Below are 18,016 nucleotides of genomic sequence, written 5' to 3'. Positions count from 1 at the left end.
TTTAAATATCATAAATCCGAGATTAATTACTTTTATGGCCTAGTACATTGCTTCTAATGTGTTCTGTTCTTTTGGTCCGTGAGTTAATCTCGTTTATTTGTTTGATATTATAAGCGGTTAAAAATCAATAAAAAACAAAATTAAAAGTACCCAGTAATCGAAACTACTTCCTCTTGTATTTGTTGGAATACTGTCTGGTCCAAAACACATAAATGGGGGTCAATGTAATAATATATATGTTAGCGCTCGTGCCTGCATAATTAATAGTGCGACTGATGTTATCTTGACTATATGTTCCCTACCGAACTAAGTCTACATTTTCGACATGGTTAGCGATTCATCATTTGCACCGGATTACGTGCTCTAAATTCGATATCGTCCGTTGTTCAGAGAACATTAAAAGCATTCATCATAGCAGAAAATCGAGTCCAAGCCTGCCCCCGACCCCTTCTCATCTATGGACTACCGACTTACACGGAGGAGTGCGATTCTTGAGCGCGTACTATGCGTAAATTCGTTTATTTCATTCATCACAATGGCCTCTCTCTATTTTCTTCTTTTTTTCTGTTTGTCACCTTCTTTCAACTGAGCTTGTTTTTCAGTTTTTTGGATCATGTGAAAAAGGAATTGAAGTCGTTGACCACCAACTTGAGATAAAGCACTATTTACTTCCCTATTCTCTGGAAATTCTGATCAAAAGTTAAAATTCAATTGGTCAGTGGGCAGCTTCACATGAGGACATTCAACACCTTTCCCCCCCTCATCAAGAAACAGCAGCAGACTGACATCTGAAAATTTGGGTTGCACTCAAACATGAACTTTAGTCAATTGGTCAGTGAAAAAACCTATTTTAATCCACAAATTAATTTTTAATTAACGAAAAAATCCCAAACAAATCAAGAAAAATTCATGGCCCAAATCAAAAGTCAGAGAGATAGGTCGGCCCATGTAGAGGCTCACATGTGAATTTAAGGTGAGAGATTTTGAGGAGGAGCAAAGGGTGGCACGTGACAGGACCTGACCCACGTGCGACCCATGTGACTGCAGGCAGGTCAAAAAAGAAAAAAAAAATGTCCACATACAACCTTTTCAGAATAATTTATTAAATAATAATAATTCAATAAATAAGCAGACCCATACTCTAAATTTGATTTTTTTTTAAAAAAAATTTGGCAGAAATTGGGGGAACATGCTTGTAATAATGACATTTTGCCAACTACAACTTGAGGACGACCGACCGTATCTTTATAGTATCCTATCAGAAAGCAAGAAGGGGAAATTAAAAATTTTTTTTTTAAGAAAAAGAAGAAGCTCAAGCTAGGGCATTACATAAATTTAATTTATGGCCGATGCTTTAATAATAGAAAGGGAATCTTCACACACTATATATTAGTATCACCAACTAATTTTCTAAAGACAAAGGGGAAAAATCAAAATTATAAAAAGCGAAAAAAGATAGAAATTGAGGAGGGGGGGGAGGAAAAAGAAGGGAAATTCCAGCACACATCACATGCCAGGGGAAGAGAATCATTGCCACTATCCCCATGTATATGTTACATGATCTTCTTAAAAAGAGAATCGGAAAGAAAATTGGAAAAAAAAGGATTGGTTGGTTTCGAAAATGGCCGGAAAATCGAAGAGGCGGGCTCGACGCATGGGACGGCAGCGGGCGGCGGCAACGGCGGCGGCTCAGGGGTGCGGCGGCGCGGCGACGGCGGGTGGTTGCGGGGGCTTGCATTGGTAGCACTTGGCGAAGAGGCCGAACGTGTCGACCTGCCTGACGAAGTTGGTCATGCTGGCCCAGCCGCCGAACCCGAAGCCCACGACCAGGACCCATCCCACCACGAAGGCGTTGATCACGTACATCGCCGTCCAGCTCGGTAAGAACCTGGGCGGCTTCTCCGCGGCGTTCTGCGAATCGATCGAGAGGCAAAATCAAAAGGGAAGGAATCAACATCAAAGATCTAAATGTTAGGCAAAAGGCTGGATCTTTGTTTCACTTAGGATGCCACACCAACCGCTCTTGATGCTAATCATTTTGAAAGGGGATTCTCTAAAAGTTTGGTAGATGGCACAATCGAATAAAACGGCAAGCATGGTAAAATTTATTTGATGATTTACTATGGTTAATTTTGGTGGGGGTAATTCACATGAGAGATGAGACATTGGGTCAACTCAGACAGCTCACGCCAGACATAGTACAACGATCCAATTGCAACCATATAACTAATCGAAAGAGACATGCCCACCCATGTCTTCTCATCTGGCCAAAGATCTTGCCAAATCCCAACCTCTTAAATGCCCCTCCTCTCTCTCTCTCTAATGTAATTTCACTCCCTCCAACACTAATCCTCTTCACTAATCTCTTCATTAGTTCGCATGATAGATCACACACATTGTGTGGAACATAATTAATGACCACAACATATCGAGATTCCGATCGCCGTACCTGGCGGGCGGAGGCCTTTCGGTAGGTGAGCATGTGGGCGAGGGCGGGGATGATGTAGACCGTGAAGCTGACGAGGAGGGCGCCGACGGCGGAGTTGATGGGGCCGAAGAAGGGGAAGATGATGGCCAAGAACCAGATGGGGATGACCACCGGCAGCCTCGCCAGCGCCCTCATGCACATGCTCTTCGTGTCGTGCATCCCGATCACCTTCTCCCACACGAAATACAACGGCGTGCACGCGAACCCGAACGTTATGAACTGCAAAATCGTGTTTTTCCCACGAGACGTGAGATAATCAAAATCGAGCAATGAATCACGAATCACAAGACTATGCATACTTTCGGTACTTAAACTCGATTACTTGTTCGCGATCACTACAATGTGTCTACCAAAATACACTTCATTTATCTATACATGTTAGGTGATCTGTCATGATCTCAAACAAATGAAATGAATTGAATGAATTTGCCTTCTCTACATTGAGAAATAGTGAATACACAAACGACCCTTCTGGTGTGTATACTGTAACATATGGACAATAGTACCTAATTACCTACCCTAACGACGGCGAAAGACAAAGGAAGGGCCGAGAGACGACATATTACCTGATGAATGAGCATCAAGATGACGGCGGCGTCGCGGAATTTCGACTTGGGGAGGAGCGAGAAGGCGTTGGAGTGGTTGAGGAGCTGGTCGCCGAAGGCCCAGTACACGGCGGAGGCCGACGGGAGCGTCAGCGTGAAGACATACAGCGTGGCCATCAAGTAGATGTACTTGAACTTCTGGGGCTTCCACATTGCGTGCATGATCTCCCTGCACAAAATCAAAAGCCAACATGAGATTTCTACCCAAAATGAAAATTTTAAAAAAAAGAGGAGGAATGATACTACCAAATTTTCCAAAGATCGAAACGCTCTAAAGCTTTTCAAAACACACAAAAATCAATACCCAGAAATTTTTCTCTTTTGAAAATCAATACCCGGAAATTAAAATAAAATATTTTCCATGTTTTCTTATTCGAGGAGGCTAGAGAGTCGAAGCGCGAAGGACAGGAGAAGTACGAGGGGGCTGAAGATGGAACGCTTTTGCACTGTTAGTCTTTTAACCGAGGGGGAAAAAAAATAATTATTAAATTCGTTTTGCTTTTTTTGGGCTCAAAAGGAGGTATGGATATGAATAAAGTGCAAAATTTTTTTTTTTGCATGATTTCGTCCAGCGTCTCGAGCTCCGAGCTCGCCGGCAAAAGCCGCGAATGGGAAGCTGTGGCTGGTCGGGTTCTGAATTGGATCTGTGTCCGATCCGAAGAACGAACGTCCGAATTCCTCCCCCCATTTTTTCGGCTTGCGCGATGACACTGAGACAAAACGTCAAGAACGGGCGGGGGGAAAATGGAGCAACGAAAGAGCTTTTTACACGGTCACGGCGTGGCCGCCGAACGTGTAGAGGATGTTGGTGGCGCCGGTGAAGTAGAGCACCAGCTGGTTCGGCCCCGTGTGCGTCACCCCCTCCACCTGCCCATCGATTCATCGAAAATCAATCTCTCTTAGCAAACTCCCTTCTGTTGTCGTTTACGATTCCGAAATCTCATCAGCGAAAGCAATGAACGGATCCCGGGCCGCCGCCCGGCGGGGGGGCGGCGGGGTTTATACCTGGCCGTGGGCGAGGGCGGCGATGGTGAGGTACCAGGCGGTGTAGGTGGTCATGCCGAGGCCGAGGAAGGACCAAATCCGGTAGTTGTGGAAGGAGGGTATGAACACCGTCGTGGCGCAGCAGGCGCCGAAGATGTAGGTCCACGTCCGCTTGTCCAAGTGGTCGTTGATGTAGTATATGTTGCTGCGAGCGAGCGAACACAGAAGAGGGAGGAGGATGATCAGTAAAGAAATCTTCTCATGCGCATTGATCTCGTGCGTTCGTGAAAACCGAGAAAGATGGGTGATTTTTATCTTTCTGAGTTGATGTTCAGAGCAAAGCAAGAACCTTGCGCAGGCGATGAGCTGAATGACAGAGCCGAAGAGGAGGAAAGTGCAGTTGAAGGCGAGCCCCAAGGCTTTCCAGTACGGCCCCAGCAACCCGTCCAGCACTTCGAACCACTGCAAATCAATCGATGGATTTGTTCATTTTCTCTTTCGTTTTTGCTGGGTTTGATCTTCTCGTCTGGGTTTTTTTTTCTTTGTGGGTTTTCTTGCGGGGAGGGAAAGGTTGAAGAGAAGTGAAGAGGGGACCTGAATGACGTGGTTCTTGAAGCTGGCGTTCTCCTTCTCCTTCCTGCTTCGGTACTCAATGTAGAGGACACTGATGAGGTACGCGGTCCAGCTCCCCATGAGGCCGTAGAACACCTGCAAGATGATCCCCGACATCATCCCCAGCTGCGAGAACGAGTACGGCAGCGTCAGCAGCACTTGCGCCACCTGCAACCAATCGAGAAAACGGGAAAAAGCTTTGAGGATTCCGGGCCAAGATCGCATCGAAGGATAGATGGGTGTTCTCTCGATTCTGATTTTACTTGGTTGGAGGCGCAGCTGAACCAGGCGTCCCAGGCGGAGCCGCCGTGCCAGAGTAAGCTCTTGACGCTGAGCACGGAGGAGGAGGTCTCGTCCTCCCCGCCATCCTCCAGCGCCCTGTCGTGGCCGTCCTTGGCGTGGCTGAGCTCCGCCTCGCTCGCGTTGGAGACGATAGCTTCCGATTCGGCTGCTTGCTTCTGACCCAACATTTCCTTCGTTGTGCGCACTCCCCACGTCTCTGTCTGTCCTGCGCGAGCATAAGGCATGAGGTACGACGCCGAATGATTATATACAAAAGAAAGACACTTCGATGACTCAGATGACCAAACAAAAAACCAAACAGAAAACAGCGAACCCCGAGAAAAATGCTACTGAAAAATCCCAGCTTCTCTAGACACCCCCGCCCACCCCTCAACCCCAACCCCAGATCCGAAACACCGTCACATCTCTTCGAACCAGAAACATCCAAAACCGTATCTCGTCGCCGAAATGTCACCTTCTTGACCCGCGAGCAAAAGGACCGGCCGTGTTCTCCAAGGCCGCTCGCTCGCTCGCTGGCTCTGCTTCTCGCTTTTCCCCCCGCTCTGTCGAGGTACCTCGCTGGGCTTTACAGAACAAAAGGAAAGAGAGAAAAAGGCAGAGACGGGCGGTGCTGCAGAGAGGTTGGAGAGGGAGTGGGGGCTCTTAAATGGTCGAAATAATGGGAGGCAAAAGACGGCACAAAATCTGCGCTGCGCTCGGTGGGGGAGGAGCTTCGGCGCTCGTATTAATGCGCCACCAATTCGCTCCGCCAAAAGCAACCCCGAAAGACGGCGGCCCTGAGAGGTACTTTCTCCCCACACACACACGCACAGAGAGAGAAAAGGGGCCTTCAAAAAGCAGCGAAAATCCGGGACGTTTCAACGGGGGGGGGAATTTCAATGGTCGTCGCAGCAGTTCAGGGGAAAGAGCAGAGCCTCCCCTGTTTTTACATGCGCGAGCTCAACACAGGAGCAACGTGAAACGGGAGAGAGACACAGAGAGAGAGAGAGAGAGAGGAGCTTCTCGGGGTCGATGGCGGATTTAAGGACTGGAGCTCGGCTCACACACAACACGCTGCGGAGGATTCCCATTTTTATAGCATTTTAAACTGCTTCAACGGTTAAGACCAGATCTTAATCCGGGCTTTAATTTAATTCAATTCAATTCAATTTGCTTAATTTACCTTAATTTGACTGGATTTTTGGTCTTGTCATCACCACATGATAATCATAGGCTACAGTTAGCAGCACCAGCAGCAGCAGCAGCAGCCGAGCATCTGTTGACGTTAGGCCCTCTTCGGCCCCGCCGGATCGCGAGGGGAAAAGCTCTGTTACTCGGTCGGGAAACGTTCCGATCTGTGCCGATCGCCGGCGTTTCGATTCGAGTCAATTTGATTGAATCTGCCGTAGTTTCGATGGTGTTCGCAGCTGAAAGTGGCGTGATTGAGCAGCGGTTAAAACGGCAGCTCAGATCCAAGTCTCAGTCAACAATAATTGCCAGGGAACTGGATTTTTCAATTATTTCCTGAATATTATTTTTTAATTTTTCTATTCTTTGATCTGCCTCTTTTTTTTATTTATTTAATATTGAGGTTTTGAGTTCACCGAGGTTTCATCAACTTCCCCCCGTCCCTAAGGGTGAGCGGCTCCCGGTCCGCTCCGGTCCAACCCAAGAACCAAGAACGGGACCGGTTCTCAATTTCTAGGACCGGGGACCAGATCAGCTAGTCTTGGGACCGTGGACCGGATCGGGCCATTGGTTCGGTCCAGTTCGGTCCGGTTCCAATGGGACCAATATTAGATATTATTTGTGAACCAAAACCGATTGTTCGATTCTTTTCTTTGTAGTTCCGATTTAATCCCATAAGGCTATAGAAAAAATCGGAAAAATATATATAATATATGAAAAAATTGAACAATCGGTGCCAATGGAATCAATATTAAATATTTTTCATATATATATTAAATATTATATATATGAAAAAAATTAGAAAAATATATATTTATCGATCCGGTCCGGTCCGGTTCCCACCCTAGAACCGAGAACTAGACCGCCAGGAAACCGGTTCCAGTTTTAGGAGCCGGGAACCAGACCGATATTTCCGAGAACGAGATCAAACCGGTCAGTCCGGTCCCTGTTTGGGCATTCCATCTTGCTCACCCCTACCCGTCCCCCCTCTTTACTAATGGAGCATTGCCAACATTAACTAACCTCGACTGCATAAAATTATAATGCTGAGAGGTTTGTTCCTTAAACATTTATTAAGAGGTCCATTAATTATATTTTTGGAAGAATTTTTCATAGAAAATTGTCTTGTGGGTATTTGTTAAGAGGTCATTTAAAGTCGATTTGTAAATTTTTGGTACATTTTTTTTCCCATATTATGTGCGATAAGCTCTTTAGAAATCGAATTATCTCCTGTGGAAGCATACTTAGCGAGGAATTTTCTCTCGTTAATAAGGCCGAAAAAGAAAATGAGCTTTTATTGACGAGTTATTTAGAGCCACTCATTAATAAAATTCCTCTTTAGTTACGCTTTTTCTATATGATATGGGTAGCTTTTAAATGTGTTTTCTTTTCGAACTTTCGTGATGCTTGAACTTATGCTCTAAGGAAACTCGTTAACAAATCTCGTACATAAATACTGAGCTAAATTCAGTTTTATATCAATATGATAATCATGCAAAATTTATGTGTTCTTAAACTAGGAACATATTAAATCCTCTACGTTATAAAATATGACACGCGATCGACAATGGATGGATAACATATGTAGGAATTTGCTCGAGTAAATTTCTCTCCGATGCGCATTTTCACCATCAATCGATGAGTGTGTAAATTAATTTTTCACATCAAAGGATCTGATAACAACATTCGATAATGCATGATTAATGAAATGAAGAAACGATAGATTATTAAAATACGGTTAAGTTTATTTTAACATCATTCACCTCTTTTAAGTATTGTATGAAACCGCGTACTTCAATTCGGGGAACAGAGAATGTATGACATTCAATGGTTAGTAAGCGAAACTCTTATCGATAAAGGATTTTGTATACGAGTATTCTATGAAAACCTTTTAAGCAATCCATTGACAAAAAAGAAAAAAAATCGCGGTTTCACTGGACCGACTGCTCTCGTGTTACACCGAATCAATGCTCTAAAAATCGAATTTACCAAATCAAATTATATCTAATAAGCATCCCGATGGCACTCTCAATTAGACACCTTTTATGAAAAGTAATTTCTTAAAATCGGCCAAAGAAAAAAGAAGAAAAAATAGAAAACGGAAGAGAGCGTGATTTTCACGCGCCCCAGAAGCGCGTCACCGTAGTTGAGACTAATTAGCGGGCCGCCCTATCGAGCCAATCGCCGGAGGCCCAAATTAAGAAACGTTCGATTCTTTCTTTTTCTTTGTTATCGCCGAAAAGAAAAAGGAAGTGTGAAACTAATAATGGGGAAAAAAAAAGTGGAAAAGAGGGATAGCGAAAGAAAACACTACGGTAAAAAATAAATAAATAAATAAAAACAAAATAAAAAAAAAAGGGATTAATGCTAAGGGTCCGTTTGTTTCGTAGGAAAATGAATGAGCTGAAAAATATTTTCCTAAAAAATGATCGCTTATATCGTTTATAAAAATGAACGAACGAAAAATATTTTAATCGTCCCTGAAAATATTTAGACATCGACTGATTATTTCAAGCGGCATAAGGGATTATTTTCAGGAAATCTTTTTTTTCCCGAATCATTCATTTTCCGGGAAGCAAACGGAGCCTGAGTTCATTTTTTGTCCACGCGGATATGTTCTCAGCCATTCAACATTTATCGTCGGATGTGTGACATAAGTGTTTGGAGCAGGTTTTGCAACCGCAAATTTTCACTTGTCGATCATTTAACGTTGAATGTATAAACTATTTTGTAGACCGACCGGGGACCGGGAACTTTAGAAAAAGAAAATTCAAAAAGAAGAAGAAGAAGAAGAAGATGGGGCCAACATTTGGGTGTTCCAAATTCATTAATTCCTGTTGGCCAAAGAGAAAGAGGTCCATTAATTCTTTATGTCCATTCACCATTAAGAACTCGCACGCCATCATTATTGACTAGAAGTAGAATTTCATGTTTTTCAGAAGTATGGTTAACACCGCATTAGTATACGATGCCTTTATTGCTTGTTGGCTCATGTTGATAATTATTACTTTAGGAACATTTATTAGGTGTACCGAGTAAGTAGGGAATAAATTGATTTTTTTGGCATATTCATTATTACGTATCACGAGAGAGGTATCAATGCTTCGAGATTAATCACTCGAGAAATGTTCTTGAGAATCATTCTTTTAGTAAAACTACTCCTTCATTAGGTGAAGCAAGACGGATATACTCAAGCATAATGTCGACTATTCTTGACTAGTCGACAAATTTTGAACTTATTTAAGACGCCGCCAAAAACCCTAAATAATGTTCACTGTGGCATGTTTACCTTGAAGGAATTCCCTTGGATCATTTGTTTCGGTTAAGAGGTAACCTCACCGAAAGAAGAGAGCTTTTATTCTAGTGAGGGCCTTCGTGGCCTATCCACATCCTGCGGGGCAGGGGCTTCACGGATGCGTTTTTGTTTTCACGTGCCGGTGTCCGCACGCCTTTGCACTCCCAATTCCCCCCTGTATTTTTTTATATCCTTTGGAAGTTTTACATCCCGGCAATCTCAAAATTCGGATGATGATCGAGATGAATACTTTTAAGGACTTGCTCAGGACCAAACTACTCATTTATTAGGTGAAGCAAAACGAATACACTCCACATGATGTCAACTGTTTTTGACCATTGGTTCCCAGCTGAACAAACTTTGAACTTATACAAGAAAAGAGGAAAAAGTCACCAAAAATCTCAAACGATGCTACCGCGAACTCTTTTTGGAACATAAAAACCTTAAACTATGCTCATTATGACATATTTATCCTAAACTTTTTATTGTGATGTAAAAGTGCCACGCATGTACGAGTTTGAGATTTTTGGTATTATAGAAAAAATTTAAGGTAAATGTGTCCTAATAGATATAATTTTGGATTTTTGGTGACTTTTTCCGTGAGATATAAAAAAAAAAAAAACAAGTTTCAAACTGACCGAAGATTTGAAGCACGGGCTTCACCGTCGACAAACATCCACATAATCACTTGACCAAATTTCGTGTTTAAAAGAATGAAATTTTTATACGAGTAAAAAAACTTAGGCCCATCCATGAACTGACTAGCGGGAAAGTGATAATTGTTTATGTATAATTAATGCTTTGAAAAAACAAATGATAACTTTTTTAAGTTTATTAGAAAACTTAATGAAGTGGCTTTTGTGCCATCCCAACCCAACACTACACAAGCTAAGCACCTGACATCCAGCATTGAGAGAGGCTGAGGAAACCGGCTTGTCAATTTCGAGAACTTTCGGGTCGCGGGTGGTGTGGAGTAGTTATAATTCAAATTGAACACATCGATCGTAGGTATAAAATGCGTATATTACCACTCGAAGGGGGCCGTTATGCTGGTCGTCCCCTCCCAACCTTTTTACATAATCAGAAAGCTTATGATAAAATTTTAGAAAATGACTGCTTTTGTTAAAATAAAAAAAAACCATAATTCATACAACTGACCTCATGCGCTTAGACCGGAGTTCTTCGAGGCCGGGCTAAGGATTCACGAAGTTCGGGCTCTAGATCCCCGATGCCTATGCCCTGGACCTCGATGGGGCCGGAGGCTAGGAACCCGGTGCTCGGCCCCGGGACCCCCCCTTGCCCCGGACGGGACCGAGGGTTATATACCCAGGACTCTTTTTCTCCCGCGCGCGTTTCATAATTTTTTCCGAACTCAGACGCCGAAAAAACGGCTTTCATAATATTTGCAAAAATAGAGACGGACATAAAAAAAAGAAAAAAGTAAAAACGAAATTGTCTTCCTCAAAAGTAAATTCTTCGAAAAAGAAATTTGTCTTTTTGTCATTTTTTTTTGTCCTTTTTGCCCCCCCAAACCCCCCACCCCCCCTTTTTTTTTTTTTTTTGTTTTTTGGGGGGGTCGAAGTCTTTTTGTCATTTGACTCTACACTCTCTGAAGAGGAAAAGAAGGAAGGGGGTTGAGGGGGGGTGGGGCCCGTGGCGCCGAGGGTCAAAATTTGGTGCGGCGCTACCTAACCCACGGTACACAGTGCACGCGCCTTTTTTGACCGCCGCGACGGCGCCAGCCTAGCCGAACCCGAACGGGGGCCGCCCCGCCGAGCCGAGCCGGATCCCGAGCCGGAGCCGGAGCCGGGGCGGCCTCCCCTCCCTTCCTCGCCTCGCACGCGCGAAAAGCGCCGGAGAAGGAAAGGCACGCGCGCGATAGAAGCTCATCATCTCACGCCGTTGGTTTGCCCCCGCGACGCGACGCGCCGCGACTGCCCTCCGAAATCCGACGGCTATGATTCGGTCCCGCCATCGAGCGTTAAGCCTGTTGGGCCCCCCCGCACCCCCACCCCCTCCCAAAATATAATAAATTTACGGTTTTATCCCTCCCTCTCTCTCTCTCTCTCTCTCTCTTTTTTTTTTTTTCGATTTCTTTCCTTTTTTATTTCGCTCCCTCTTTTCTTCCTTTTCCCCCACTCCTTTTCCCTTTCACATCCATCCCCGCTCGCGCATTAAGAAAAATAAAAAAATCAACACCATAAAAAATCCCGAACATGCCTACTGCGACACAAATGTCCCGCACTCTTTTTTTTATGTGACTAAATACCCTAAAGTTGCCGCCACCGTGCGACGGATACCCAAAACTTTCTTTGGGTCGCGGAAAAAAAAAAACCAAACTTATAAAGTCGGGAGTATCCGTGTCACAATGAGTAAATTTAAGGTTTTTTGTGACACAAAAAGAGTTTTGGGTATTTTTGTCCCGATTGAAATGGTTTAGGGTTTTTTTTTTGTGATATTTGTCCGAAAAAAAACAAAAAACATGTCATATTTCACATAAATATGGTATTTTTTTTTGTTTAGTCGTCTTCTAATATTATCGTGTTTAATTCAATCCCATTACACAAAAAACCATAGTTAATGTAATTATCGTCCGAGGAACGGAGGGATAACACGCGAGTATAAAAAGAGATTTGAAGCATAGTCGGTAATTAGACGACAGGCAACACGATTTCCCGACCTTTGGCATAAGCTGGCTTGCAGATACACGCTATAATAAGAGCGAGTGTAATTCAGTCGAAATATAGACATTTGTTCTGATTATATAACTCAGAAAAAGCTCGATCGGATCCATTCGCTCAAACCACAATATTTCACGAAACACGTTCTATTTAATGATCGGAATTTTGCGTTCTACCAACAAAACAAAAAAAACGGGAGAGCATAGTCTTGAATCGAAAATCTATGGAATTGCGATAAAAATTCTTTTTCATCGTCAAATAAAATAATAAGTGTATTAAAGTAATTTGGCATATCCCATTGAATTCTCTCTCTCTCTCTCAAATACTATGATTGAAAAGTTAAACTTTAAGGCCACGCAAGAAGAAAAAAAAGGCCAGAAATCGCCGCCGATATTCATTGCTCTTCAAATTAAAGCCAAAGTTTGAAAAGAAAAAAGAACAGAGAAATGAATGTTCCGCCTCACGAGTCATGACATGCATGGAATATAATGTACGTCCGATGAAACCTAGCTAGCTGGACTTCATTTTGCATATCATAGTCAAAAAACGACGACCCGATTGCTCCCACTACAACCCGCCGCCGCCGTTGCGTGGCGGTCGAGGTGGTGGAGCCACCGTGGTCGGAGGCCGAAACCGAAAAAGGAAGAAAAGAGGAGAAAAATAGAGGGAAGAGCATGTGAAAACGAAAGACATGTTACTCGTGCACCTCACAAAAACCCTCCCACCTTGGCCCCGTGCAAACGGGATTTGTCGGCTCCACACACACACACACAAAACACTTTTCTTTTCCCACTTCTATTTCTCTGCCACTTTAGGATTTGTCAAAACAAAACGGAAAAAGTAGGGAAAAAAAAAGGAATAAAATTTATTGAAAATGCCTTGAGGATACTTATCATCATCATCACCCAATGTCGGAAATCACCAATTTGAAGGCGAGCACTACCCACCCTTTTTGCCATCGTGAAAACCAGTGGCCTTGGGGAAAAAAAGGGCTTTTATTAAAAAGAAGGCCGGCATAATTACGAGGAAAATTACCAATTCGGGCCTAAATCTAGCCACGATTTCAAATGCGGCCTTGGACTTTTCAGTTTCGTCATGAATATCTGATATAATCGTTCCAGCCAATTTTGGCCCGAAAATGCCGACACGACGGTCTGATCGTCCCCGGCAGTCCCACTCGACACGCCCGTGATTCTTCCCGTTATATGTTCGAGTAGGGCCTCTTCGGTTCTCAGACCTTCCCGATCCTGGACGGCACGAATAGATAGTATCTTTTTAACTTCGATCGCGGAGAGATTCCCAAACGAAAATTCTTTAGAGGAAAAGGGGGCAAAAGAGATGATATCTGTTTTTTACCAAACCGGATGATCCTTTTGGTGGGGGGAGTGACTAGACACTTTGACTATCAAATAAAGGAGGAGGGGGAGGAACAAACGTGAGTTGGGATCAATCGAGAGAGAGAGTGCCGTTCGGATTTCGTCCAACCACATGAATAATAATAATATTAAATAAGATTATGTTAAGTTAGTGGGGGGAAGTAATGATTAGCGAATGAATTTCGACGCCACTAGCTCTTTCACACTTTGGCCACGAGGACCAGACTATGGGAATATGTTCCCATTACGTGCCCCCCTCACATGGGTCCCCTTCCTTATTTGCCGATTCCCATGCACATCAAATTTACAAAAAATGAAAATTTGGCCAGGAGTTTTTTTTTTTTCAGGAAAAAATCATTGAGAAGATGACCTGGTTTTCAAAAAAAACCCAATTTCCAATTTGAGGACCATCAATTGGGAAAAGAAAATGCGAATTTTCGTGCCCTGTTTTTTCGGGGCATGAGGTTCGCTCGCGCACGTGGATAATCGAATCAGAAAAATATTACGTTTTCATGCGAGAGCTTCTCTTGTGTGGTGCGCGGTAAAAAGAAAAGAGAAACTCGGAAAATCGAGCTTTCCTTACGAAGCATGTTTATTAACTTTTCTCAACATATGTAGAGAGGTGACGAGATTGAATCCGGTAAAAGATTGGAGAATTTAGGGAACGAGAAACGAATAATGCTTCTTTATTTATGCTCCGGTCAGGATAAAATTATAGACGTGACGCGACGAAATCTTTCTCGCTAATAATGAGAGAAAATACGCGTCTCTAAAATAAAACTCATTTTCTAATTGAAAAAAACAATGAAATTCATTCTAACATCATCTCTGAGAGTTTAGACTTTACCTAGAGTAGGTTGTCAAAAGTCTACGCGAGGTCATTGTATTATCATTGTTTTAGTCGCTAATCAATAATCTTATAATGAGTGAAGAAGCAAAATGTAGCTGAACTCTCAAGCAAGCCTTTTATATCGCTCAGACGTTGACCCAAAGGAAGAGCTAGCCTCTAATTTAGATGTGTTTCCACATAAAGAACACCCATAATCATGTAGTAACAAGTATTATTCAATGTCCAAATGCATGCTACGAGTCCTAATTATGGGTAACCCTAAAATGAAGTTTTAATCATTTTTCTTTTGTAGAAACCCCCCCAAAAAAAGAAAAAGAAGAATGCATGCTACAAGTCCCAACAAATGCATTGTACTGATTATGGGTAACCCTAATTACGACTGAATTAACAAAAATGTAATAGGTTTAGGATTTTTTTGGACAATTTTCTCCCTAAGATAAGTGAATTAACAAAAATGTAAAATGTAATATTTACAAAGCAATATTGCTTTAAGGGAACTTAATCAGTGAATATTAAGGTTCTATTGGTTTTGCGGAAAATGAATGATGTAAAAAATATTTTCCAAAAAGTGATTTCTTAAATGCATGCTACTAAGTTTTAAAAAATGCACGGCAGTAATCATGGGTAACCCTGAGATGAGATTTTACATAGTAAATATGGAAAATGGCGGGCATTTTATTTTCTTTAAAGGAACTTAATCAGTGAATATTAAGAACCAAAAGATGGGCAAGAAACGTGACGAGAGAGGATTGCTTTAAGGAAAAAGGGGAGTTGGATTCCTTCTTATCGACACTTGGTCAAATGGAGGGATCGTGGGTCATTCCAATCAAGTCAAACTTACATTAGATAAGAACCTTTGGATCCTGATCAATTCGAATATATTAGATCGTTACTAAACACAAGGCCATATCGTGTGATTGATCCCCTTATTGAAATATATATAATTTATCTCGAGATTGATGTCTTATAAATCAAAGTGGCATCTGATCGAATGCACCCATAAGACCAATACATACATAATAACGAATGCAGACCTCGATTCACAGAATAATTAGATGAAATCTCCACATTGATTAGGTGATATCAAGTCATTAAATGCTCATGATTACATTGGCAATTGAGTTGTAGGTCAATCTTAGAGATTAGAAAGCTACGATTTGATGGGATTAGGGTAAGGGGAGGGTAGTGTTTTGAAGTTGCGTAGATGATTTGATTTTGACCCGAGCTCTCATGGCTACAGGATGGGATTTAGGCTTGCTTTGCTTTCAAGATCAGATAATCAATTCGTCCTCAAGAATAAGTAGGAGCTAGCCTTGCTAAGCCTAGGTGGCATATTGATGTATGCTTGTGAAGAACTTTGCGAACTTACTTGGGTCTTGAGCATTTACTTATGAGAGCTGAATTCCTCGCGATGGGCGATTGTAATTCGGTCAATTTGTTCTTACATAGAATCAGTTATATGTGCAATGTATATTATCTAAAATTTTCTAATATATGGATTTGTATGATATATTTGATTCTTACTAAAGCCGAAGGATGAAAAAATATCATGTGAGAATATATATATTTATTTAATTACTAATTATGGGCTTTCAGTTCCTAATGCCATCTACTTAGGTACAACTCTCGCGTAATCTATCCTAACGCCATCTACTTAGGTACAACTCCCGCGTAATCTACAATCCGATCTAACAGTGAAGATCAATGAGAAGCCTCTAGAGTACAATTCAATCACTTGTAACATGGTTTTTCCAAATTAATAAGTTACTGTAATAAAATTGTCTCATCTAACATAACATGATATAATGATGTTGCTTTTCGCTCATTGATTCCATGCTTTTATAACATGCCTTGGGCATGCAATTGGATAACCACCCCTTTCAATATCACACCCCGTAACATCCCTTATCTTTTTAGGGAGATTTGAGTTTCTTATGGATAAGAATTTTGGTGGTGATCTTGTTATAAGATAGGCTCAAGGAAATTACTGGATCATGAAATATTCTAACTTTAGAGATTTATTCAATTCCTCTCTCCCTCTTTCACTCATTTATGGGTTCTCCTTTCGTTATGCGCGATGAGCTTGAACAATTATTTCACCCACACCCATCGACTTCGCGCCCTCGAGTAATTCGTGCCGGAGTCGGCTTTCGCGTGAGGAGGGAGAGAGTTAGACATGTAAATTGTATTGCGTGTTTTGTCATGATAACTTAAACGGTTAGGGATTCAATTTCAAGTCATTAAACCCGACATGGATCCATATTTCTTTATTTTATGGGGGGCATGGAGGATAAGTAGCTTTCGGAGTCCGGTGGCCTTAGTTCTTTCGAGCTCAATTGGACTCCAAGAGATTAGGATGCAATAATTGGAGATGGCCGGTGATAAATGATTTTATGTTACGTTGATAAAGCTAACTTCGATAAGTTGGATGTTAAGTGGCATGGACCCTTGGAAAAATTAATGTCTCTCGAGGCCCAGCATTTATTATATGCAGCAAACTATCATGTTTGAGACCTCCTATTACCCCACAATTCGACATCATGTTAAATTGCATGACAATGGCTTATGACCATATTATATTTATTGTTTTCATGAATATAGCATTTGATAATGACTATCACGCGGGGCTCGCGTGATCTATCGGTTTATGTGGAGCGGGATAACGTATGCTGGGAGTACCCAATAAAAGCTTCACATCACTGATCAAACTCGAACCCTTGACCTCTCTTGCCTCTGAAAAGAGCTCATCACTGAATTAAAACTTTCTATCATATCGAACTGGATTAAAGGACAAGCATAGAGTTGAAGAACTATAAATATTCAGACGAAAATCCTGCATTTAAAAAATATTTTAAGAATTGATAGCTGATCAATCAAAATTTACTCAACTTTAGTGAAAAAAAAAATCCCACTCAAAAGCTCAGATCATTGAAAGTAAAAAGGAAAAAAAATGAAAGATAACACAAATTGAAAAATAATTGCTAAAGTCTTTAGTACTGAATATGAAAATAAAAAATTGTTTGGCAACATATGAAAATTTAATAATAAATTTTGTTGTTTTCTTACCAAACATGGATTAGTAAGCATTATCAAGATGTTCTAATAATATAATTGATAAGTTTTTACTTGTCATTGTACATTTTTTCACTTTATTAATTAAGTCATTCTTCCTTGCCACGTTAAGGGATTTTTGACTGAAACCATTCAATTAAATTGTAAGTAGTTAGTGGTTATCAGAGGCACTTAATGGTTTTCAGCACTTAAATGTGGTTGTCAAACACAAAGGATAGAGTTTGTCTTGTTATTGCAAAAGGGTGTGCTTGTTTTCATGAGGGTTGAGCCAGTCATTATTAATCTTTCCACCTAGTTTTCTCCTTATGATTTCCCCAATTCTTTTTGCTATGGTCTTTTGCCAACAGGACAACTTCATGCTTTGCATCATTATGTGTCCATGTTAGACTACTGCTTCCCGGTCGATGGGATTCCATCTCACTACCATGTTTCAATCTATTGAAATGGACCATACAATCGTTTATTCTAGACACTTAAGCTGTTATAGGACAGTTTGGTATTGTATTCTTTAGTTTTCAGTGCTCTTCTCACATGAAAGCTGATTCGATGAAGAAGCTCTTAAGTTCGTGTACTTGAAGTACGT

At 41.7% G+C, this 18,016-nt stretch overlaps 1 protein-coding gene across 1 annotated transcript; it reads right to left on the bottom strand.

Annotated features, from left to right (window-relative positions):
• Positions 1-1,325: 1,325 nt before the first annotated feature.
• LOC115672375 (auxin transporter-like protein 2) lies at positions 1,326-6,042 on the bottom strand. Its single transcript, XM_056316579.1, has 9 exons — positions 5,423-6,042; positions 4,953-5,192; positions 4,672-4,857; positions 4,427-4,539; positions 4,099-4,282; positions 3,863-3,960; positions 3,055-3,262; positions 2,450-2,707; positions 1,326-1,911 (listed from the first exon to the last, which is right to left on the bottom strand). Exons 2-9 carry the CDS (start codon positions 5,157-5,159, stop codon positions 1,690-1,692), a joined length of 1,476 nt encoding a protein of 491 aa, XP_056172554.1. The 5' UTR covers positions 5,160-5,192; positions 5,423-6,042; the 3' UTR covers positions 1,326-1,689.
• Positions 6,043-18,016: the final 11,974 nt, after the last annotated feature.

The sequence above is a fragment of the Syzygium oleosum genome, unplaced genomic scaffold (assembly GCF_021117445.2).
Source record: "Syzygium oleosum isolate NSW1041296 unplaced genomic scaffold, Sole_v2.1 Sole_v2.12, whole genome shotgun sequence".
Lineage (NCBI taxonomy): Eukaryota > Viridiplantae > Streptophyta > Magnoliopsida > Myrtales > Myrtaceae > Syzygium > Syzygium oleosum.
This window is presented reverse-complemented; position numbering and strand designations above follow the sequence as displayed.

Coding starts and splice junctions, on each gene's coding strand:
- LOC115672375 (XM_056316579.1), bottom strand. CDS start 5,159: ATGTTGGGTCAGAAGCAAGCAGCCGAATCGGAAGCTATCGTCTCCAAC. Junction 4,858..4,952: donor TCAGCTGCGCCTCCAACCAA/GTAAAATCAGAA, acceptor GATTGGTTGCAG/GTGGCGCAAGTGCTGCTGAC. Junction 3,263..3,862: donor GGCGGCCACGCCGTGACCGT/GTAAAAAGCTCT, acceptor GATTTTGTGCAG/GGAGATCATGCACGCAATGT.